Source organism: Actinia tenebrosa, unplaced genomic scaffold (assembly GCF_029948245.1).
Source record: "Actinia tenebrosa isolate PJP-AT-01 unplaced genomic scaffold, QUT_ActTen_1.0 PGA_scaffold0__85_contigs__length_37466705, whole genome shotgun sequence".
Classification (NCBI taxonomy): Eukaryota; Metazoa; Cnidaria; class Anthozoa; order Actiniaria; family Actiniidae; genus Actinia; species Actinia tenebrosa.
The window spans coordinates 22,557,094-22,582,327 of record NW_028292569.1 but is presented as its reverse complement, the minus strand read 5'-3'; the positions used below and the strand labels follow the sequence as shown (position 1 = coordinate 22,582,327).

At 39.8% G+C, this 25,234-nt stretch overlaps 2 protein-coding genes across 2 annotated transcripts; both read right to left on the bottom strand.

The window, feature by feature from the left end:
- Nucleotides 1-1,846: 1,846 nt before the first annotated feature.
- On the bottom strand, nt 1,847-2,833 carry LOC116306905 (pyroglutamylated RF-amide peptide receptor-like). The gene has a single exon (XM_031717039.1). The coding sequence runs from the start codon at nt 2,831-2,833 to the stop codon at nt 1,847-1,849; it is 987 nt and encodes a 328-aa protein (XP_031572899.1).
- A 7,551-nt stretch (nt 2,834-10,384) lies between these two features.
- Nucleotides 10,385-11,458, bottom strand: LOC116306904 (pyroglutamylated RF-amide peptide receptor-like). Its single transcript, XM_031717038.2, has one exon. The coding sequence runs from the start codon at nt 11,456-11,458 to the stop codon at nt 10,505-10,507; it is 954 nt and encodes a 317-aa protein (XP_031572898.2). The 3' UTR covers nt 10,385-10,504.
- Between the last annotated feature and the right edge of the window lie 13,776 nt (nt 11,459-25,234).

The following is a 25,234-nucleotide window of genomic DNA, read 5'->3' as shown; positions in this document are numbered from 1 at the left end:
GCTGTCCTAACGGTAATTTTGTATTGAAGCCAAAAATTGGCAATTTAAAAACAACATGGATTTTGTTGATTTTCATCGAGAAAGAAATCTTAATCGAATGACAATGTTTGAAGTTCTTGTAATAAGATTTTGTGAAATTAATACCTAAAATGATTGTCTAGTGAAGGATAACTGATTAGAAAACCATGACATTTCACAATGTATTCGGAGTTGTATTGAAAGGAGATAAAAGATGGTTGGTTCAACATGAGTGTGGACATGTAGGGAATGAAACTGAGGAAAAATATTATTGTGCAATTATGAATGCAAGCAAGAGAGGGGAAAAGAAAGGCAAACAGACAGTGGGCTTGGGGAAAAAAAAAAAATAGAAAAAAATCAACACGAACAAAAACGAGGACAAGGACAAGACTGCATTTAAATTGCCCACGTTTTTGCTTGATCTTAGCTTCTTAGTATAATCTCAAAGGTTTTGTCTTCACCACAAAATATATTTTAACAGGTAAAGACTGAGAATTCTGTCTATTGGAGCACATCTTTCTCGGAAAAAGAACACAACAAAAACAAACAAAAAAACAAACAAACACACAATCAAACAGGGAATAAACACCTTATATTTCATTTTTTAACTTATATTTCAGCATTACTTTAGTTTCCTTTTGCTTGTCTATTTTTTTATTTATTTTATTCATAATTTAGTGATGTGAAATGAAATGAGCTAATTTTTTTTTCATAGACCAATGGTAAGTTTTTTGACTATTTGGTTCTTTTGGGGGGAAGATTTTGTCGTTGTCGTTGTTTTTTTCTTGTTTTTTTTTTTGTTTTTTTTTTGTTTGTTGTTTGTTTGTTTGCTTCCTTTTTGTTTTGTTTTGTTTTTGTTTTTGTTTTTGTTTCGTTTTTCGGTAAAAAAGCGATTAAAAGATGGACAATGACACGGTTAAATTGATAGGAAATAGTCCAAGGAAATGCAAGAATAAGTCTAAATTCTTTCAGCTGATTGAAGTCCCACGAGCCTACATTGATAGACAAACACTGCATGTGCTATTAACCAGGGTATTCTATTGCAATTGCTATAAGTAAGCTGAATGAATCTCACGAACCTCATGAAAGTTTAACACTGCCCGTCATTTGCTCTTTTATTTTCCTAATATAAAGGGTTTCAAGAATGATTTAGACAAGGATTTCTATAATGGATTTTCGTTCCAGTTTTATTCATGGTTTTCAATGTTAAAAATGACAATTTGAAAGAAATCTTTTATATTAGTCTATTTCTTAAAATAAGATTAAACAAAAATAAAAGTTACATGAGATAATTTTTTCTTGTTCTTCTTCTTTATTTCTTTGCTGTTGCTGTTGCTGTTGCTGTTGCTGTTGCTGTTGCTGTTGCTGTTGCTGTTGCTGTTGCTGTTGCTGTTGCTGTTGCTGTTGCTGTTGCTGTTGCTGTTGCTGTTGCTGTTGCTGTTGCTGTTGCTGTTGCTGTTGCTGTTGCTGTTGCTGTTGCTGTTGCTGTTGCTGTTGCTGTTGCTGTTGCTGTTGCTGTTGCTGTTGCTGTTGCTGTTGCTGTTGCTGTTGCTGTTGCTGTTGCTGTTGCTGTTGCTGTTGCTGTTGCTGTTGCTGTTGCTGTTGCTGTTGCTGTTGCTGTTGCTGTTGCTGTTGCTGTTGCTGTTGCTGTTGCTGTTGCTGTTGCTGTTGCTGTGCTGTTGCTGTTGCTGTTGCTGTTGCTGTTGCTGTTGCTGTTGCTGTTGCTGTTGCTGTTGCTGTTGCTGTTGCTGTTGCTGTTGCTGTTGCTGTTGCTGTTGCTGTTGCTGTTGCTGTTCTCGCTCACTTCCATCATCTCTCTTTTCCGTCATTATGGTCTAGTAACGTTTGGTGTTGGAGGCAACTGCGTATTTTTTTGTCTCCCAGCATCAGCTTGTGACACACGATTCCGTCGTTTACTTCCACACACTAGCTTCTTCAAACAGCGTCTAAACGTTTCGCTCTGGAAAGTATAGATAAAAGGGTTGATGGCTGAGTTGAAGGTAACCAGGACAAGGCTGCTTATGCGAGAGACTTGTGCGAAGCTCATTCCTTTTCCAAAGTTATGGATGAGGCCAATGAAGTTGAAAGGAGGCCAGCAGAAAGCATAGACAATGCTCACGGTGACCATCATCTGGGTAGCTCTCTTTCTGGATTTCAGTATCGCCAGCTGGGTGCCGTTTGAGGCGTTGGTGTGCTTAAACCAAAGCCTGTGGATGACTCTACTGTAGAGGGCAAGCATAATAAAGACAGGAACCAATCCAAAAGTGATCACCCAGAATATGATGTTCGCCTTAGCTACACGGTCGTTGGGCCAGACGTAGATGCAGGAGTCGTTTTTGACGTTATACTCTACTGACAGGAATAAGGGAACGCAAACCAGAACGGCCAAAATCCAGCAAGCTGGGACAATCCGCTTGACTCTCGGTATCGTTAGCTTGTACCTTGTAGAATAGGGGTACACAACAGAAATATACCTCTCGAACGAGATGATGATTAGAGTTGCCACCGAGGCAACACCACCAATCCATGCAACGTTTCCTCCGGTTAGGAATTTGCACAAAAGCTTCCCTATCAGGCCGTCAGGATGGGTAAAAAAATGGCTCAGGATTACACGCGGTGACATGAAGGCTCCCAACGTCATGTCGGCAACAGCAAGGTTGATCAGGAGGTAGTTCATTGGTGATTTCATGGATTTATTGGTCAGAATGATCAGTATGACCAGGGTGTTTCCGATCAGGTCCGTTACAACTAGAAAGGTGAAGGCGGTAGTGACCCCATACTGGGCAGCTTTGTTATCGGCATACAGACCGGACATGGTAGATCTAAAACGCAAAATATATATCAATCGCAAAATGCCACATTGCATGTATTTTTCAAGATATAGCAAACCTTCGTGAGTTGGCTGTGCTCTGACTTAGATCAGCCCAAAGAGGCCCTTTTTTAGTTCAATCTGTGAGTTAGCCATGTCCTGACTGACTTAGCTATAGACCAGCCCAGAAATTGTTTCTGGGTTCAATCTGTGAGTTAGCCGTGCCCTGACTTAGATCAGGCAAAAGGTTGTTTCAGAGTTCTATCTGTGAGTTAGCCGTGCACTGACTTAGATCAGGCAAGAGGTTGTTTCAGGGTTCAATCTGTGAGTTAGCCGTACCCAGGGAATTTAAACCTTTTGATTCTCCAATCAGGGATCAAATTGATTCTACTCTAAACTTTTTGCATCAATCTCAAACGTTATGAAGCACGGCTTTTAAGTCGCCATTCAATGGTCACTTTTATCACACCCTAACCGCCTCATGATCTGTTGTGCTGGAGGTCGTGGATTCAAGCCTCTGCAGCCAGATCAACACTCAGGGCCTTAAATAAATATCTGAGTATTAGGTGCTTTCACTGTTTATCCTTTAAAAATATCTGCAAATGGTTAGACCTCGCCGTGGCTTGGACGACCACGGAAAATGGCGGTCCCGTCTCACAAGTTTTGTCAGTGCTAAGTTGGCATCTGTCACGTGTCAACCCCTCTAAATAAAGACGAACAACGTTTTTATTATCATCCTAAACCTTTATTTTGAATCTAAATTGTTACATAACTTATCATGACGTTTGAGTCGTCATTAAATGGTCACGTTGATCCCATTCTAAAACTAAGCCCAAGCTTTGTTCAAAAAGTTACATAACACGGCTTTTGACACGACATTCAATTCATGTTCCCGATTCCCCTCAGGCCGCGTACAAGCTCAACAAATTAGCTAGAATCAAAATATTTAAAAAAATTTAAACTCTGAACGCGAAAAATTTATAATGAATTATTTACCGTCCTGTAAAAATAAAATAAAATTGCCTCTAAAACAGATACAGTGTGGTTGTTTTGGAAACAAAATATTCTAATTAAAGATTCGGATTGCGTATTATCAAGATTTTAATTTCTCTAGGAAAACTGCTGCAACGGTAATTGGCGTTTTGTCCGATTCGGAACCATGGTAGTCGCTTTTATCGCATTCTCAACCTTTGCTTGAATCTAAAAAATTATGTAACTAGGATTTTTAGTCACCCATTAAATGGTTAATTTGATCGCATTTTAACTCTCAAATTTTGCATGGGATTTTATATTCTTAACAATTATTCATCACAGGCGAAGTGAATATCGGTGAATGTAATTCCCATAATTCCCACGTATGTAAAAGCGAGAGACCGTAGTAATGACAGTTAATTAAGGTTTTTTTTTTGTAAAACTCCTCGGGGATTTTGCTCCTGTACGCTATAACCAGGTGTCCGTATTATTGGGTTATCAGCAAGGCAACATTTGCTGTACTAAGGTGGAACCAAACTAACTCAGAGCAAATTTTATACAGTTTTATTCTCGCTCGCTTCGCAAAACTATTGCGTCAATTTAACTGATTTTTTCATATAATGTGCTTGGATTATCCTAGATTCTAACAGTGTATTTTATTCCAAGATTTTAAAAGTGTTTAGCTTAATTACGGCCGAAAATCAAACTGTGCTATTTTTAGTTTTTGACTTTTTTCTCCTCATCAGTCCTCAGGTACGCTTTTTCTGAAACTTTCAGAATCTTATCACCTAGTACTAATGCAGCCTTGGATAGGAAGTCTTTGGCAGAAAAGAAAAGTTTTATTATGACGCCGCTTGAAAATTCGATCAAAAATTTGAAGCATATTAAACATCGCGCTGTAGAGATTACCACTGAATAGATTGCCTTGAATTTTTCACATATCTATTTCCAAGTACTGCGGATGAGCCTTACCAAAATTCAGCGTCAAATATTAAAAATGCATCGAATTTTTTTTTTTTTTTTTTTTACTAGTTGTCGTTGTAAATAGTTAATGGAACGGAATGGTTTGGAAACTCCATAGAACAAAGCTATTGTTTTGCGTGTGAGGTTGAACCGTACCATCACGTGGTACTGACCCTGCACAATGGACCAAAGCAACTATGGCTGAAAATACTCGTTTCCTTATCATTTTCATGTATGAACATTTTGAAAGTGAAAACTACTATTTAAATATTTACCTCTCCGCTCGAACACTCGTGTCTCTGTAAATATTCCCCGATATTCGGGGCTTCGCCTTCGGCGAATAATTGTTAATGAAAACGTTTTTTCGGGCTTCCTGGGTGGAAATTCTTTATCGCAGGTGACGTTGTGAATTTTTATTCTAAAAGGTTGGATTTCCGTTTCTTTATGTTCATAGGCTTATTGATACGCCTCTGCTTATAACATGCACCGAAATTCATCGTTATCTTCAGCATTGATTCTACATAAGGTGAATTATCGCGCAACCTCTCCTCAACACACAACATTGCGTTCAGGGTTTGTTACAAAAAAGAAATATCGTGCAACGTAAATTCCTGCAATCACTCACGCAAATATCTAATAGCCCATCCCAGTATTCACCAAATAAAATAATATTACTCCATGATAAAAATTTTAATTTTTGGGGTTTTTTTCCCATGGATTTAGTAGTTGAGCTCTGAGCACAAAAAATGAAGGTTGAATTTGAAGCTATTAGGTTTTAAAATGTTTGTCTTGTTGTTACTGATTTTTCTAAAAGACTGCTACTATTTTTGCCAGAATATTAAGAACGCCCAAACATTACGTTTAACTCGCACATCTCACATTTCCCACGACAACGTTTTTGAAAACGATATGTATATATTAACGATATTACCTAATAAAGTTGCAACGTTAAACAGATGAAAAGTTGTCTTTGCTAGGGAGATTGCCGCAAAAGGTAAAGAGAAATGCAGAATTAACGCGAAGAAAATGCGTTGATGTCTTCCTAAGGCGAGAAGGCAAAACGCGATGCTTAACCATGTCTATTCATAATTACAAAAAATCGGAGTTTAAATTCTTGAAACACTTGTATAGGCCTATTTCGATTTCTTAATGGTACTTCTTACCTTTAGAGAGCCAGTACTTGAGTCATGAAGCATACAAAGCAGTTTTTCATGTTTCACAGATGGCTTGCATTTATATAGCAACTAGGTGCAAAACGCTTCTTCCTGCTAACGTCAGCTTCAAAACAAAACAAAACAAAACTCTTCCTACCAAAGAATGAAACCTTTTATAAACACTGTGTTGCTTGAATGTCTTTTTTTAATTATTTATTTATTTTTTTGCCTTTGTTCTTATGTTTTTAGATTGATTCGTTTTGGAGGTTGTTTTTCAAGCTTTGTTTAATCTGTATTGTTGCATTAACCATCTGCTTAGCAGGTAATATCGATTATCGTTTAGTCATTTTTAGTTAGATATAATGTTCGGCCGTTTTAAAATTTTACTAAACTACTTAGAAATCACTCAAGCAAATCCTGCGATCTGATTGGTTCCCTGCAACAATGACTGCATCATTTTGAGCCAATTACAAGAGAGATGTCATTTTCTAGCCAATCATGTCTTTATAAAAAAGAACTTCAAAATTGATATAACTAAGTGTTCATTAAATTTCTTCGTGTCTTGCAATATTCTTCACCTTTCCTCTGTCACATTGATGAATAAATTATGTAATATATGTTAATTCTTGGTTTTCTTCTTCGTCATCATGAATTTCAAAAGCGTAAATTCGCATTATAATAAAATAAAAGCTTCATAATCTTGTTATTCGGTCAAAACTTCATATTCTGGCCAAGTTTCGAGGCTATAAAGCATTTCGTTGCGGAACTAGAGGCGAGTAAACATGACGCAATTTTTGGTTAAAATGTATGGAGCGGCCATCTTGTGAAGGTAATACCATTGGCAAGAATTCTTAGAAATAACATTAAATAGTAAAAATCCACTAAAATTGTATTTCATCTATATATAGAAAATATTTTCTGGCAAAAAGAAATTTTATGTTTTCATATGTATATTTTATATATTATTTTGTATATTATTTTCTGTGAACAATAAGTTCACGTGTATAGCTTAATTCTTACGTAATACCATAGGATATCCGGTGGGTTATAGGGGAATGCAACGTGGCTCACCCCCCATCTGTCATACGTAAGCGTACACGTGACTTTCAATAGGCGTCCATTCAACGCTGGCAGTCAACGAGACAACATCTAAACCTTTTGCCCACCGCCTCCCCTTGCTCCACCGCTTTGGCGTTTTTAGCCCCCTATCTTTACTGGGCCAATTAAATAATTAGTGAAAAATTGTAAATAGTACATTTTAGTTATATAGATTTATTAAAACGACTATGTTTATTTGCCCATAGCCAATTTGATCCAATACTGGAGTAGTTGTTCATTATGACGACTGACCCCGTAAACGAGGTGCAGGTAAAGCAGCATGGCCCACACATTGTTTCTGGTTAATTTAGTCAATGCCCAAGTGAAAATACAAAGAGAGAGATTATCACATCTTAATAGCTTAATATCGTTTTTATTCACGAATTTCCATATCAAATCGCGAACGAGCGAGTCTGCGAGCGAGTGAAAGACATGAAATGGAAAACGATAAAATATATCATATTTTGTTTATTACACATTTAGGGTCGATAAAATGAAAAAATTTCCAGTTTCCAGCTAACCGTTTTGTTTACAGTTTTATTGTATCACTTCACTGAAGTGGTTTTTATTCACGGCTTAATCACACGGATATCAACCCTAAATGTGTGATACATCTATTTAGTATAATTTTAGAATATAAAGATTCTCGAGCTATGATTGGTCGAGCAACCGGTGATTCTGAGACGATTATGAGATTTTCCAAAGTTTTCCAGGTCGGAAGTAATAGTAACACGTTTTTTATCCTGAATTTTAAGTGATCCCTGATTTTCAAGTCTATTCTTCGTTTGCACGTTACGTCATCGCGGCCATGTTGGTACCATTTAACGAAAGATTTCTCATTAGCATCCATTGTTAACGGTAGCACAATGGCCGCCATGTTTTTGTATTTTAACTCTCTTGGGAATGTTGCAATGTTCCGACAATTAGGCTCAGTGATTATGGTGATCTCGAAGACTCGAGGCTCGGTAAATATTCCACACCGATAATCACTTCGCCTTCGTGGAATAGTTGTTAATGGTCGTTAACTAGAGCGCATGCAGTAAATCCATACATGCGCTCTAGCACGAAAATCGTCCAAATTTGAATTCAGCTGAATCTTTACTGGAATAACCCTTAAAGGTCTAATAATTATTGGTTAAGGTTTTTTCCTCATATTCGGAAGGGAAGTATTATATTTTTGAGAATTTTTATAGGAGTCTGTGAAATCCTACACAACATTAAACATCTCTCCATACATTTCTTTCTATTTCGTAATCAAAATATCCGCTAGTTTTATGCTCAGTAGAGCGAATGCAGTAAAATCATGAAATAAAAACAAAGTTGATACTGACAAATAATAGCTATTTAATGACTCAGGCCCCATCCACACTATGCCGGATAAATTTGAATCCGAATTTTTATTTATTCGGTTAGGCCTACCGTCCACACTAGTCCGGGCGAATCCGGAGCAATTCTTCACCGAAAACGATTTTTTTCGAATACGGTCTCCAGAATGGAACAATTTGAAAACGCGGGCTAGCCGTATTAGCTTGGGCGAAGAACATTTCGTATCCGAAATTTTTCGAATACGATGATGTCATGATTGTCATGGGAACATGGCGGGAAGGCTAAAAATTAGACCGCTGGCTCAATTTCAGCTTCGATGCGCATGCTCAGATGTGCAATTAAGCGTTTTTGCCGCCTCTGATCGGACTAGTGTGGACGCGAAACATTTTATCCGTTTTCATGTGTGGACATAAAACGTTTTTTTCGGTTTCGGTGTGAAAGTTGCGGATCCAAATTTATCCGGCATAGTGTGGACGGGGCCTGATAGTTGCTATTACTCAACCAGAACATTCGCTACACAAAAGACACTAATGGTCTCTTGAGTATTTGTCTTTGTGTATTGTGACAGCGACTATTAGTCACTAAATGACTACTATTTGTCAGTATCAACTTTGCTTTTATTTCATGGTTTTAATGCATGCGCTCTATTGAAGAAAAAATGCCATTAAATGATTCTAGCCACAACAAGTTATGTACGTTAAGTCCCTCAGTGCACTTACGGGCTTAAAAGAAATAAAGTAAAACATAAAGTTTATTTACAAAGAAATGTATTGAGCAATGTTTAGTGTTGAGTGTATGACGTCAAAGACACCTATAGAAATTCGTAAAAACATAATACTTTCCATTAATATAAAGAAAAAAATTTAACCCGTGATTATTAGACCCTTAAAGATTGTTCCATCGAAGTTTCAGCGATTTAAATTTCGGACGATTTACGCGCTGGTTTACCTTTGAATATATATATATATATTCCCTTTATATATTTATATATAATTTTCATCATAAACTTTCTCTTTGTATGTATATTATGATAGTTTAATGGTTTTTCTTATATCTCTTTGTATGTATATACACCTAATTGAAAAAACGTTGTCGGGTTCGAGAAGGTCATATCATCAAAGCTAAGACCGAAGGGGAGCAGGGGAAGACAAACACTATGCTAGTTTCATGCGTATTGCAGTTTTCCCTTCCTGTGTACATTTTATGCATCATGGCTTTGGCATGTTGTTAATCTATTTCGACCGACTTTGCTCTACTGTGCATTTTTACATGTCTATATTCAAATATAATACACATTTCGGAGTACACAAAATCCTTTTCGGTCTTAGCTTCAATGATATGACCTTCTCGAAGTACCCTACTACGTTTTTTCAATTAGGTGTATATATTTTATTGTTATTATTTGTATAGATTTATGTAGTACAGGGCCCCTCTGGATACCAGCTTTTAACTGAATGTTTGGGCCACCCTGTTTGGATAAAGGTTCCATAATCATAACCAATTATTTAAACAGAATATCACATTCACTGCGCTCACTCGTAAGAAATCACCTCAACACTCGGATATTAGAAAATTAGTATTTCCGCGCAGCCATGCAATATTCTCTATTTACTACCATTATATGGTTGAAAAGTAATCCGTGAAGCTTCAGGTCATGTTTGCCGAATAGCATTTAAACGACCGTTAATCAAAAACTCAAATAAGATACGAGGCAATATCTTCAGTAAGATTCTAGTCTGAATTAAATACAGACGGAGAGACGGACAGACGGACACACGGACACACGGACACACGGACCGACGGACCGACGGACCGACGGACCGACGGACCGACGGACCGACGGACCGACGGACCGACGGACCGACGGACCGACGGACCGACGGACCGACGGACCGACGGACCGACGGACCGACGGACCGACGGACCGACGGACAGACGGACAGACGGACAGACGGACAGACGGACAGACGGACAGACGGACAGACGGACAGACGGACAGACGGACAGACGGACAGACGGACAGACGGACAGACGGACAGACGGACAGACGGACAGACGGACAGACGGACAGACGGACAGACGGACAGACGTACAGACGGACAGACGGACAGACGGACAGACGGACAGACGGACAGACGGACAGACGGACATATCTTAACGTCATTTATTTCGCTTGGTCACGAGCTGTAATCCCCACTTCATTTTGACGCACTTTGTAGCAGAACACGATCTTAACCAAATGGCGTCGAAACGCCTGGCTTTGCAAGCTGTAGACAAAAGGATTGAAGGTTGAATTGAATGCTGTCAAAACTAGACTCACGATGAAGGAGACATCATATTCTTGTTCTTCGCTAGCATGACCGATAAGATACATGATGAGATTTGGAAGCATGCAAGCAGCATAGACAATACTAACAATAACTGCTATCTTAGTCACTCTCTTTCTTGACCTTAAGACTGCTTGCTGCGTGACTTGTTCTCGATTAATGCGCTTGAACCAAAGAATGTAGATAACCTTGGAGTACAGAACCAGCATAACGACTATAGGGAACACTCCTGTGAAGAAGAACCAAGCTGAGCTGTAAAAAACGGCGAGCAACGGCTGATTCTCTGGCCACCGTTCTTTGCATATATTCTTTTCTTTGTCAAACTCTCTGATAAAGAACAATGGCATGTTGAATATGAGGGCGCAGATCCAGCAGCCGGTAGCTATCCGTTTGACTTTCATCAATGGCAGTCTTTGCTTTGCAGACAAAGGATGTGCAATAGCAAAGTACCGTTCAATTGAGATGGCAACCAGTGAAAAGGACGAGGCAACGAGAGCTACCCAAGATATGTTACCGCCTGTCAACGTGTTACAAAGAAATTTTCCTGCAAGACCTTCGGGATGGGTAAAGAAATGATTCAAGATAAATATTGGTGCGAGAAACACCCCTACCATGATGTCTGCTACAGCAAGGTTGACGAGGAGATAGTTCATTGGTGATTTCATGGATTTATTGGTCAGAATGATCAGTATAACCAGGGTATTCCCTATTAAGCCAGCCACTACTAGGATAGATAAAGACACAGCAATGCCAACTTGGGAAGCTTTGTTATCAGCATACGAGTCAGACATTATTGATCTAAATGATTGTGAGCAAATGTAAATGTTACTGAAATATAAATTGCGAAGCAGCACAGCACAGCACAGCACAGCACAGCACAGCACAGCACAGCACAGCACAGCACAGCACAGCACAGCACAGCACAGCACAGCACAGCACAGCACAGCAGCGGTTAAAATTCATTCCCACCTGGTTATTGCACCACTCCTCCTCCCCACCCCCCCCCCCCCCCCTTTTTGAGGTGAGGTGTCATGATGCCTGTGAAAATTGACCAGTGAAAAATAAAAACCTGTCCACCATTGCAATGAAAATATAAAACTCATTTAGTTATTGCGTTATCGTTATCAACCTTTTATAGACATCTTTTTTTTCAATTGCTGGCTCAATTTACTTGATTAATTTGATATTTCGAGCTCATGATTCGATGATTGTATCTTTACATCTTTTTTCAAAAATGTCTTATTCATTAAGGTTGTTTTTCCCTATCGTTATCACACGCGGGCGTCTACACGTTTATAACTCAAAATGTGACATACACTTATTTCAATAAAGTTATTCACCAGAAAAGCTACAAAGCTGAGACCGGCAAGGATTATGGGTAGATACATTTTACATGTTTCAACCGCTTCATAACTGTTGATGGACTTGAGATCTTCTACCAGTTACAAGCTCACCTCCTGTTAGCATCCTCAACTGCTGCAGTTTGTGTCAAAAGCTTTACTTATTGTATATGAAATATTTACCATGATTCTCAGCGATCACAGCTTTCTAGGTTTTTGTTGACTAACTTTATTGAAATAAGTATATTTCGTCGTCAAAATTAAAGATCCTTAAATGCATCATTTTTTTAAAGAACAACTCACAGTTAAAATGCAATAGCTACGAGATTTTTTGTTAGCTCTCTTCCAGATATCGGATGACATGATATTCAATGCGAAAACGGTTATTATGCAGTCAAAAATAGCGTTAACGATTACAAAATAACTTTTATGCAATAACTTTTCTATTTGTTTATATTTCGAAATAAATTTCCTGCGAAAATAATCTTCAAAATTCCATGTTAATTAATTGAATTTCAATTGACGAAGAGCTACTCTGTAGCAATGCTATAGCTATCTACTTATTTATTTTATTATTGCTATTCATTTCATAAATATAGAGGATATTACATGGGCGCGCGGAGATACGAAATTTATCTTCAAGCGTTGAAAAGATCTCTCACGAGTGAGCGTAGCGAACGAGCTAGTGAGAGATTTTCAACACGAAAAGATAAATTTCGTAACTCGAAGCGCCCATGTAATATTCTGTTTATCATATAATTATCCATAAAATCGACTTAAGAAGCTTTTTATTATTATAAAAAGTTTTTTTTTTAACTAATAGCTTAAATACACATGGTAACAATATTTTCACAATTGAAAATGACATGTTATTTTCACACTTGAAAATATCAGTTTTTCGAATGGAGAAATATAGATATTTTATGGATAATTATATGATAAATATCTTCCTATATCGTGAGCATCATTTCTTTCTTTTCAAAACGGTCTAAAAATTGTAATGATAAAAAGGTAAATTATACACCGTGAAAAGATGAAAAAACTTACTGACGTTTCGGACGCTAGTCCTTCGTCGGAGTAAACGAGCCTAAAAATTGGTTCAGAAACTTATAAGATAATCAGCTTATTTTTGCCATTTTTTCGATCCTATCCCTTACCATACGAGTACAAAAACAACACAAACTCTTTAACAGTAAAATACTTGTTACCTGTTAAGTAAAGTTTTTTCTTTTCTTTTCTTCTGTTCTTTTTGCTTGCACTTCAGGCCTTCGTAGAAAAAGATGCTTTAAGTTTTCTTTCTAGAGCTGAGATCAAGCAGACTATAGATCACAGTTTACAAAATCCACCTTGTCTGCGTTTACTCGTCCACAAAACTATTTCTCTAGCTCATTAATTATGAAGTGTTTTCTTACATAACTACTTATAAGTATATCTATATCACTTTGACCATCAACATTTTCAATAAAAAGTGTGAAATCGTTATTTTCAATAAAGATATTTAAAAAACATTATATACGATAAGATCGGTTGCTTTTCACTTATTAAATTTTAGAAAATAAAGTTTGATCTTGTTTTTGTTATTATGCAATATTCACAGATAAAACACCTGTCTCCAATATTAATACAGTAACTGCTAGTGGGCCTGCTGTGAAAGAAGCTAGCTTGTTGCAGTTTATTACGATACACTTTTTTTGTTTTTTGTTTTGCTTTGTTTGCTTCTTTTTATGAATCCTTATTTTGTGATTGATATTTTATTTATGTATATATTTTTGGTTTTCATTGTATAAGATACAATATCAATACAGTAACTGCTAGTGGGTCTGCTGTAAAAGAAGCTAGCTTGTTGCAGTTTATTACGATACACTTTTTTTGTTTTTTGTTTTGCTTTGTTTGCTTCTTTTTATGAATCCTTATTTCGTGATTAATATTTTATTCATGTATATATGTTTTGATTTTCTTTCTTTCTTTTTTTTTTTTTTTTTTTTTTTTTTTTTTTTTTTTTTGTCTTGTGATGTTTTTACTTTGATTAAATTTTTTTCTCTCTCCTTTTTATTCTTTGTGTTTATTTTGTGTTTTATTCCTTCCTTTTTCCTCCAATCTTTTATTATTATTATTATTATTATTATTATTATTATTATTATTATATATATATATATTTTTTTTTTTTTTTTTTTTTTTTTTTTTTTTTTGAGTAATTGAAATAACCAGGACCATACTTCCAGACATCGAGTGCTGAACCGTCGTATGGACTTACGGCTAAGCCGGAGATTTCGACCCCGACACCGCTATCCCGGGAGGAATTACAGACTGATCAGGAAGCTCGGCCGAAGCCTAAGGGTGAGGTTAGTCGGCCCCTAGACCGTAGATGATTAACCCCTTTTTGTTTTAGCTTCGCACCAGTGTCCCAAGATGTGCAAAAGGGACAGCATGGTGGTCTTTAGCAAGGGGGGGTCCTACATGGGACTCTTATCACTGAGGACTAACCTTCCATGGTCATTCTTTTCCATGTGGGATGCGTTTTGATAAACTAGCTAACCGTGAAGTATATTGGCGCGCAAACTCAGTTGGATCGAAACTAGAAACTGAGATCATGCTTTTTATTTTTTTCAAGACACTTCTTTGACATGCAGTGGCATCTTACTGTGTGAACACTCCACTGACCATGGACACTTCAAGTTGTTGTTTTTTTCTAATTTTTCGAATCATCCAATCACAACTAGATTCTTAACGAGGTTCCAACATTTTTTGGTGCAATTCCAGAGTCTCTTGAGTTATTGTTGCCTTTAAGTTTTTGAAAATTTACAATATAAAGTGTATCAATTATTTTATAACAGCCACTTCGTCAAAGAACAATACCGGTATTTTTTGTTTTATTTCTGAAAATTATTGAAAGTTTGCACTTTGTGCGGCAGTCTAGAAGTTCATTAGTTCACACAGCGTGATCGAGCTAAAATTAAAACATCTAAAGATTTTCTGCCGCTTGTCATGATTGGACGGCGCTTAAAATTTTTTTGATTCCTTCGTTTCTACCGACAGCTGTGAATGGATAGTTATGAAAAAATGTCAAAATAAACTTGAAGTGTTCATGGTTCGAGTGTCCGCACTGTAACATTCAATGAAAGGACAAGGTATATTATACGCTTAATGTCTGGTCGCGAGGGAAATAGTTAGCGAAGCCGAGAGAAACATCGAGACTCGAGGGAAAACAATTTAAACTAACTAATTTCCCGAGGGACCAGACATTAAGTGTTTTGTTATATAGCAATTGAAAAATATTGAGAAGTCAATTTACGAAATAAGAACTTTATTCAGCAAGCTAAATACACAAAAACTGACTATGATTTTACAAATACAACTCACATACGGTTCTGTATTTCTCTACCAAAAAGCAAGGAGAGCAGCAGCAGCAGTTTTAGTCGCTTTTTTATAAATTTCCGAATCCTTTTTCTCAAGAGTCTGTAATTTCTCTGTAGAAACACTGGAAAATCTCTATTGTTTCGCTTCGAGCTCCATTTGTACTGAAAATTCAAGCAAAATATCTGCTCCCGCTCTGTTGTTTTTGATTGGTGCAAAATATCACGCCATCAGCGATTTTCACGTTCTGATCACGTGCACTTGTTTATTTTCACGATTCTTTATTGTCACGTGCAACTTATTTCCCGGTCTGGATACATTTAGGCTTTACTAGTGTCACGTGGTCATCTTTCAACCAATGAGAGTGTTCGTATATCGGAAGATTTCGTAGCTATATAACAAATCTGATTTATTTACATTTTGTGTAGAATTAAAAATTGTATATAATTCTCGTCGTTTGTTTTTTTAGTCATTTTTCTTTGCATCTGCGAGCTCAAGTCCAAAAACGTTGCACTTTTGGACGAAAGACTTTAGTAGTATAGGGGATGGGGGTTCCAGCGCAACGACAACCGGAGGATTACCCGTCTAAAGTACCCACCTCGATTCGTACCGCGATTACCCGCATCCCGCGTCTATGTAAGATATGTTAGTCTATATATGGAGTGCGAAGATTGTAAAGAGTTTGTTTTTGACTTCTGTATAAAGTGCTTAAAACCCAAGTTTGTACCTACTAAGTCAAATAAGTATATTTGTTGTGGTAAGAAAATGCAAATAGAAGACGACACGTCAGCACAATGTTACGAGTGTGGTAAGAATATTCGTAATGCTGTACCAAATGCCACCAGAGAGCAGTATTACGCTAATGGAGGCCGTAAGAAGACCCCATACAAAAGAATAAAATACTTCAGAGACTGGATGAGTTACATACAAGGTCATCAGCCAGTATATTTAGATAACGAAGTAATGGAAAGAATTATAGGCCACTTAGAAGAGCCAACGCCACAAAGCCTGCGGAAAACGCTAGAAAAATTAAAGCTAGGGAAGTATTACAAAGCTATTCCCTATCTTTTGTCTGAAATTACCGGTAAGTCTATTCCTGAGGTTTCTGATATGAGCAGAGCCGAGTGGATGTTTTGTCAGCTGAATAAGGATATTCCTTATTACCCTGATGTAATCTATGAAATATTTTACAAAATTGACCCCAACCACCCCCTGTTAGGATGGATTCCGAGAAAATAAAAATGCAAAACTGGCGTTTATTTTGCCAGAAACCCCACTGGGGAATGCATCGCGCAGAACGCCAAGCTATCCCCAGTGGGGTTTTTTGCATTTTGGGCTTACGGGGCTTATTTCATCCCGCGCCAGAGGCCCTCTAGTACATACACATATATCTTTCTTACGACCCACCAGAGGGTGAACTCCGGACAGCGTCCCGAGACACCCCCTGACTTTTCCAATCGCGAAACCCCCCATCGCGGGGTTGAATCGCACTTTCTACCCCTCCCCCCACGGTTGCTGTGAGTGGGGGAGGCTTTTTTTCACTCACAGCAACCGGTCCAAATGCGTCTACAGCGAGGCTCGAACTCGGGACTTTAGGCCTCCCCAGCCCCAAAGTCCACGATCACAAGCGAACGCCAGACACATCTGGACGCTTATGTATGTGAAAATTATTATATTTATGTCTTACACTCTAATTTGCATATTTTCTAGACTGACGTTCGATATGTAAATAGAATCCCGTCACGCTCTTTTCGAAGCAGATGTTTACTGAGCAAGCTTTCTTTGAAGCTCTTCTTTCGCTTCTTGGTAGATCTTTTTGCGAGATTCCTCGGAAAGATCTTTTACGACTGTTTTTTTATTTCTTATGTCCGACTTTAATTTCTCGTACTTTTCCTCTTCGGCCAGAATAAGCGAGAATTCTACGTCGTCTATCTTTCTGTCACGCAAAGCCTTTGAGACAAGGTCGGTAATAGTATTTACTTTAGCCCTAGACAGAGCTATTGTCGTGTCATGCTTGGATATTTTGCTTGACAACTGTTTCATAATGCCCGTAGCAACAGCCGAAATAATACCACAGGCTGCCCCAACGCCGGCCAAAGGAACTCCAACAATTATTCCCGGTCCAGTAAGCGAAGTAGCAACGCCGGAGCCCGTTAACACAACAGATATGGACCCTGAAGTTATCGAAATCTTATGTAGCGTACTCCGGGCTCTGACGTACTTTTTTCTAACTTTTTCATAGTGTTTTGTCTGCCCTTCCAAGTAAGCCAGGATTAAGTTCGCTTTATTCAGACGAAAGTTTTCAGCGTTTAATTCGTTAGGTTCCTTAGGAAGTTCAGGATAGAGTGGAGGTGCTGATGGTATAACATCCATTATATATAATGTACGACGCTTTTGGGAATGATATACAGGAGCAGCCACATCACGACAACCGGGATTACTGGAACTGGAGGGCCTTTAGGAAGATGTTTCCGTACGCGGGTGCTAGTAAGTTCGAAAGAAGGCCCGATGGGATTTACTATAACGGCGAAAGAATGTATAGTAATGAGGATTTGAAACCTACGCTGGTTAATCAGATAGACAATCAGTTGAAGAATCCTGGTTACGTTAAACCAAAACCCACGCCTACGGTATCTGTGCAGCATCCCACGGTAACGCAAGGTTGGTCAAAGGAATTATTGCTTGGTACCAGTACTTATCCGATACCCGCAGTTTCATTTGATAAACACCCAAGCCTGGACTTAACGTTGAACATGCGGGTCTCTAACAACCATTCCTTTCCGTTAAAGGTGCGAGATATCTTCAAAGAAGTTCCCATTGTTCATACCACCGCTAAGGAATTTCATGAATGGTTAAGTGGTCCTAACATGCGTTATTGGCCGCAGCAACTAAACTTTGCAGTTTGGTGTACCACTAGCGGCTGTGGTGTAAGCGCGAACTTGATGAAGAATTCAATATTTATGTTTCATTTTCACTTCACGGTTAGAAGAATACTGCATGAGATGGGCGTTACTGCATTGCCGGGAGATACCACGTTTTATCCAAGAGATAATAAATACAGCGTGCCGGCTTATGACAGACTTTGTAAGGAGTTTGACGTTGTAGGGAAGGATTTCCGATGCACTGCCGGCGCTAACAATGGTCTGGGGCATATTTGGGCTTATTGGGGGATTGGTGGACACGAGCTAAGTGATAAGGAAGTTCATGCGTTGAATCTACGATGGAACACTGGGTATCACAAAGAAACTCACGACAGTAGCACCTTCTTTGAACCAAACGCTAAGACCACTAAGGAAGTTAGAGACGGACCTTTGTTCAAAGACGAGGGCGGTAAGTATGCAGGGGCTAATCCACTGATTATCAAAATTACCAACGACGAGCAAACAAAGCAATATCTTAATTTCATACCCCCAGAAGGTAAAGGACTAACCAAAGCCGGCCTTGCCCGTTTAAACCGCAGCATAGAAGCTTACGTGTATTCTATCCTTGGAGCCCAAGTAAACACCCGATCCAGCATAATCGGAAATACGGGCGCCGCAGAAGAGACGCGAGCCGAAGCCTTGATCTTATTTGAAAGTTCAATCTTGGAGGGCGACATTAGCAAGGGCGTACAGCGTTACCAACTAGCTATACAAAATTCTAAGACAAGGTTGGACTATGCAGTAGCCCCGGGTTGTTGGTTAATGCCTAGTAATTTATCTATAAATGCTGGTTCTGTAGTAGGATACAACAACAAACTGCAGCGAGCTACTAAGGATATGAAGTTTGGGGTGAACGACGTGAACTCTGACACTCTTAGGAACATTCCTCACTTCGTAGAGAAACCAAAAAAGTCACACGAAGCGAAGCTACCCGTAGTTAAGAAACCATCAAAGAAGGCCCTGCCTGCGATACCTGAGGAATATGACCATAACTTACTAAAAGCCGGTCTAGCAGCTGCAAGCATTGGTCTGAGTTATTATATATGGCGATGAACAACCCCTACATGGCTGGAGTAGATTGTGTCTATACGACTTACACAGGCGAGAAAAAATACACCCAGGCATCTTGGGTTGATGTTACGGGTATGTCAGTGAATTTGAACTACTCGGGAAAGAAGTTAATCCTTTGTAGTATTTGCATTGGCACGAGAAGCCATGCCAACGTAGGATTTCGTTTCTGCGACGACAATGGAATACTGCAGCCCATGCGCGTAAAAGATAATAACAGGGAGCCTGCGCATTTCTCCGTAGAGCCCAACCCAGCCAGCACTGAGAATTTATCGGTTTGGACTTTCCACATGGTGGCCGATTGCCATGGGAAGGTAAAGCTGCAGATAAGAGTAGACGATACGGGAAAGGTTACGGTAAATAGCATAGAAAATCAAAGGGATACAGCCTATAATCACAAGACCATTAGCACTCTTACGGTGCTTAGCCTTTAAATATATGAACCCACACGTAAAAGAAGATTGGTTTTTTCATTACCTGAAGGAATATTGGCATCAGGGTGATGAATGGATAGACATTTGCACGTGGGTTAGAGTTGGAGGGTTGGGGTTAATCATATGCACCACTAACGTTAGCGCATTTAATAGCGCTAACGTTAGGTTTAGGATTATTGACGAGAATAACCAACCATTATTACCTTACAGAAAAAAAGATAATAATAGGAACTTAGCTCATTTTACGTATGAAGCCCCCAGAAGTTTAGAAAATATGGCGCCAGTAACGTTTCACATGATAGTCAATTGTCAATATGCAAAGCTTCAATTTTGTCCAGACGACATGATACGTTCGGGGTACCCTGGTATCGCTATGATTAATCGAGCTCATCACAAAAATGCTACTTGGAGTTATAAGACCATTAGCACCATGACTGCCATACCCTTGATACCAAAGTATCAAGGCGGTGTGAATACTATCTTTACTTATCCCCAGTCGAGGTCGCCTAGGATTCCCGACGACGATAAGCCCCCAGTAATACATAAGGATAAGATTAACCCTTCATCTTTTTCAGGAGTACCACCCCAATAGCTACTACCAAGATCCAAACGTTATTCCCCACGAACTTTAATAGTTCTCCGCCGGCCCTAAGTGCCAAGGAAACGACCGAACCCAGCAGCCCAGGCAAACCGGCTGCCATCTTTTTTCCTAATTCCGTCAGTCCATTGCCTAATTTTTTTACGCCTGCGCCTGTAGCCTTAAGCGCAGAAAAGATCACACCTACTACGCTCGAAATAGCGACCGCGAATGCCAGTGGAATACCATACTTCAAAAGGGCTCTTTTTACCTTTTCCTTGGTGGTAAGCCCCAATTCTCTTTCCAGGTTTTCCTTTTGCGCATGTAATTCTGCAAGGCGCTCCTGAAGGGTTTCTACTTCCTTTTGAGCAGCTTCCCTTTCCTCTTCGGGGCGAGTTTGATCTGCAACTATTTCCTGCTGCCGCTCTATTTGTCCCTCCAGGTCTTCGATAGCCTGATCTCTTTGTCGGATTTGTTCTTCCTTAGCGTTGATTTCGGCAACCAACTGCCGCCGTTCCTCTAAAGAGGTAGCTATGGTGGTACGTAAGTTCCTAGCTTCTTCCTTGTTTATGTCTAGGTCTTGCAAGACAAGTTCAAAGGCCTTTTGAGCTTGGTCCCTATCGCGTAGGGCTTTGTTTCTTTGTTCTCTCATTTCCATTATTCTTTGGTTCTTGTCGTCAACTTCTCTCTTTTGAGCATCAAGGAGTAGTCGGTTTTGTCGCATATAATCTGCTTCCCTTTCTTCCAACGTTTCTTGTAGTCCCTCAACGCGCTTTTCTAGCGCGACCTTTTCATTCAGGGTTTCCAACCTTTCTAACATGCTTCTAGTGGCACGCTGGAAGCCTTTTAATCTTGAGACGTCACCCCTAACTTCACCATCTTTATCAAAGAGGGGTTGTGGTTTCGTCCAGCGGTCTTTGTCAGGATATCTCAGGTCCTGGACGCTTATGAGGACTTTGTTTCCGCGTTCTGTGAGCCTTACGTCGTCAGCATCGAAACGGGAATAACGCTCATTTAGCTCTTGCATTGCCCACTCTACAGTTTCCCGCGCGGTTGCTCCGCCCATGTTTTGAAGCTCCAAGTATTCAGGGATGGGTTTGCCGTGGTGTCTTGATTGCCACATGCGATTTAAGGCGGCCTTGGCGCTTTTCCATCTACTACCATATTTATCGTGTAAGGCTGCGTCGTAGATTAAGGGGTCGGTTTCCAGGCCTTTAGTCCATGCGTCGTATTCTTCGTCGTTAATATCGACTTGACCTTCTTCGGTAAGGGGATCAAAATCTGTTCCTTCTACTTCCATTATATATGATAAGCTCAAAGTTAAACCCCAATATATTACCTAAGCAGGTTGGCGGACTGAAAGCAGAACGCACCTTTCACCGGGTTACATTCACGCCTTCTAGCGCAAAGCCTGGAGAAACCTTGTACGTAGGCGTGCCCCGCCTAACGGATAACCTAGTGTTAGTTCCTGGTACCTTGGCGTTAAGGTTTGATTTGACGGTGCAACCTAACGCCGCAGATGAAAGGATTATTGTTAACAATCTTGGTCGCAACATCGTCTCAAAGATGCGAGTAAAGTTTGCCGGGGAATCCCTCTTAGACTTAAACAACTATGACCTTTACACCACTTACAAAGATCTGTGGTTGACTGCATTCGAAAGGGCACAAAAGATAGAGCAGGGTATTGGTAGCACAATCTTACGTAAGGTTAGGACTCCTACCAAGACACAACCTACTGACGGCAGCGGAGAAACCGCAGTGGCAGATGCAAAGGCCATTAAAACAGCCTATGGTACTAAATACGTAATACCATTGGACTTTGAGGCTATTACCAGCCACGGAGTTTATTATCCTAGACAGTTGAGTGAGTTGCAGTTTGAAGTGACCTTAGCCAACATAACTAACATCATTGGTGGGTTAAGCACTGCGTTGTCGGGAAGTATTCCTCCATATGCCATTACCAACCTGGAATTGCAGTATGAAACCATACATTCCGAAGATCTAGCACGCAGCGCTGGCATGGAATACAGCTCCGGAAAGGCTTTCTTGTATGACCACGCGGTAATGTACAAAACCTTTAGTTTCCTGGATAAGACAGACGCGGTAATTACTCAGAGCATTAATTTACCACGTCGTAGTCTTACAGGGCTGATGTTGGTATTTATCAAACCTTATGAAGCCGGTAAGCGCGACTCTGAAGCCTTTCATAACCCCAACATCACCAACGTCGGGATTAGCATCAATGGAGTTCCAAATAAGGTGTATTCACAGGGAATGAAGCCCTCAGACATCTACAGGGAAATAAAAAGAAAGTTTGGGGATCAAGTTGCACCCGGCGAGTTCTTTACCGATAAGTATGCACTGTGGATTGACATGCGAACCACCAACGACGAGGATTTACATGGGCAGGGATTGCGTCTGGTAAATACCCAGGACGGCATTACCCTGGAAATCAAGCGAGATCCAAACACTAGTGCAGGTGACTCAGACAAGATCAACGCATACGTCTTCGTTGTCTCTGACGCGCAACTGACTGTAGAAATGAATCAGCTAAAGAGTGTTGCATATTAATGCGCTGCGCTCCCTCATCCAAGAAAGGATAAAAATATCTCTTACGTATATAATGCTTCGCGTATTCAAAAACAACAACACCAAACTGCAATGCATAGTGCAAGGCGATAAACTTTATTTCAAAGCGAAGGAGGTGGCTTTGGCGTTGGGTTACGTTAACTCTAGGGACGCAGCTAGAGCACACGTCTCAGAGGAAAACAAGGTAACTTTAAGGTCTATAAAGGGTGTCAATCTGACTGACACCCTTAATGCGCAACCACATACCGTTTACATCACTGAAATGGGTCTTTATGAGTTAATATTCGGATCTGAAAAGTCCGTAGCTAAGGAGTTCAGAAAATGGGTGTTAGGCGATGTTCTCCCTACCCTCAGGAAAACAGGTAAGTATGAAATAGAGCGGCGCTTTGACAGTCCTAATAAGTTAATATTCAAAATAGAAAATGAAGTTGACCTGCATAAGAAGGTCGTAAACTACATACGTCGATTCCACCCTATCCTACTGCTGGCACCAGGTCTTGGAGAACTACAGGACTCAGCTAGCAAAAGGATAGTATGTTGGCAGAAAGGTTACCAGGCAGGTCAGCCTGACATCTTAGTTCTCAATGCACATAAAAAATATAATGGGTTATGCTTGGAGTTGAAGACACCTAAGGGTAACGGCGTATTATCCTCAAAACAAGAGGCATTACTCGCACAATACGAAGCAAATGGTTACCTAACTATGGTGTGCAATGATTACGACCTTATATGTAGGGAGATCGACGCCTATGCTGCCGGTATTCGCATCCCTTGTCCTTGGTGTGTTAAGTCCTTCAAATCCCAAAATACTTTACATACACACCAAAGAATGTTTCATAGATATAATGATAGTTGAACAGACACACTGGCGTGAATTAGTCCAAGGCATTTCATACAGAATAAAAAATTATGTTGTGTTCGAAGACATTAGCCGTTTAAGGTTGGTCTTGGAACACGACGGTAAAGAGTGCACACTGTGGGCACCGGACTGCGTGCGGTATGTCCTTCAAGGTGAGGAATTCACACACATACGCAGCTATGGTAAGGTCAGCGGTCGATGGAAGTTCGACGTTGAAAGGAAGGTAGATGCTAATCCTCTGTGCGATTAGAAGTCATCCTCATGGGCGGTTAAGTATTGGTCTGCTACGGCGGACCTCATTTTTTCTGTTATCTGGTAAGCGGATACGGTAATTAAGACGCCTCCTACGAATGCTGCGATTTGAGGAATCATATATCTTTCTCATTTTTCCAAGCCTTTCGTACCGCCAGGTAATGGTCTAAAGGACGTGGTCCGTCGTATAGACAGCACCAAATATGTTGTCCGCTCCGTTGACAACCGCAGCGATCGCAAATAGCCTCCCAGTGTTCCCTGTCCTCCCATTTAACGCCCTCAACGTCGTCAAAGCCTACAAAGGTTTGGTCAATTTCCTTCTTACGCTTTGTCAGCGCCCGGGAGGTTTCAAGGGGGCAACAGCGTTCGGCTATGTCACCGTGGGTTTCGCAGGCAATACCTTCTAGGTGGTAACGGCGGCAGCGGTACTTATGCCAGTTCTCTTCAAAGAAGGGCTCATCACAGCGGCGGCAGTAGTTATTTAGACAGACTTTGTTGTCGCGGTGATATTGTAAGGCTTGGAGGGTGGACAGCTTTTGACCGCAGTCACCGCAAAGGGTGCTTATGGGACGGTATCGCAGTCGCTCCATATACATACCTTACAGATCCTCTTTGTGAACTAAAGTTCTTTGTGTTTTAGGATCTGTGGGACACCAATGCCCAACAAAGGATCCTTCGGGGAATACCTTATTACAATGAGGACAGGTGTATTTTTTCTCCTCACGAATTATGCAGTCGGCAGGTAGTTCACATGTAATGCAGTCCATATATTGAAAGGGTAACTAGAATTCCTTCCAGGCTCCTGCGCCTTAACTTTGATGTAAGGAGATCTTAATAATATCTTATTATTCTTTCTTAGGATACGTTACGTAAAGACTTATTTTAGGGTCCTTCATATTATCCTCTTTTTATTTATTATATTAAGTAATGTTAATAAGATATCATTAAAGAATAATAAGGTATCATTAAACCTAAAGGCCCTAAGAATATTAGCCTAATAACATTCAAAACATTAAGAAATAATGACATTAAAACTAAAGGCCTTAAGAGACCCTACCCTATCAGCAACAACGAAGTAGGATCATTAATAAGGCATAAAGAACACCCTACTATAATGACGTGCAACGATTGCAACAAACGATTCAGTTCCTTACAGCGACTTAACTATCACAC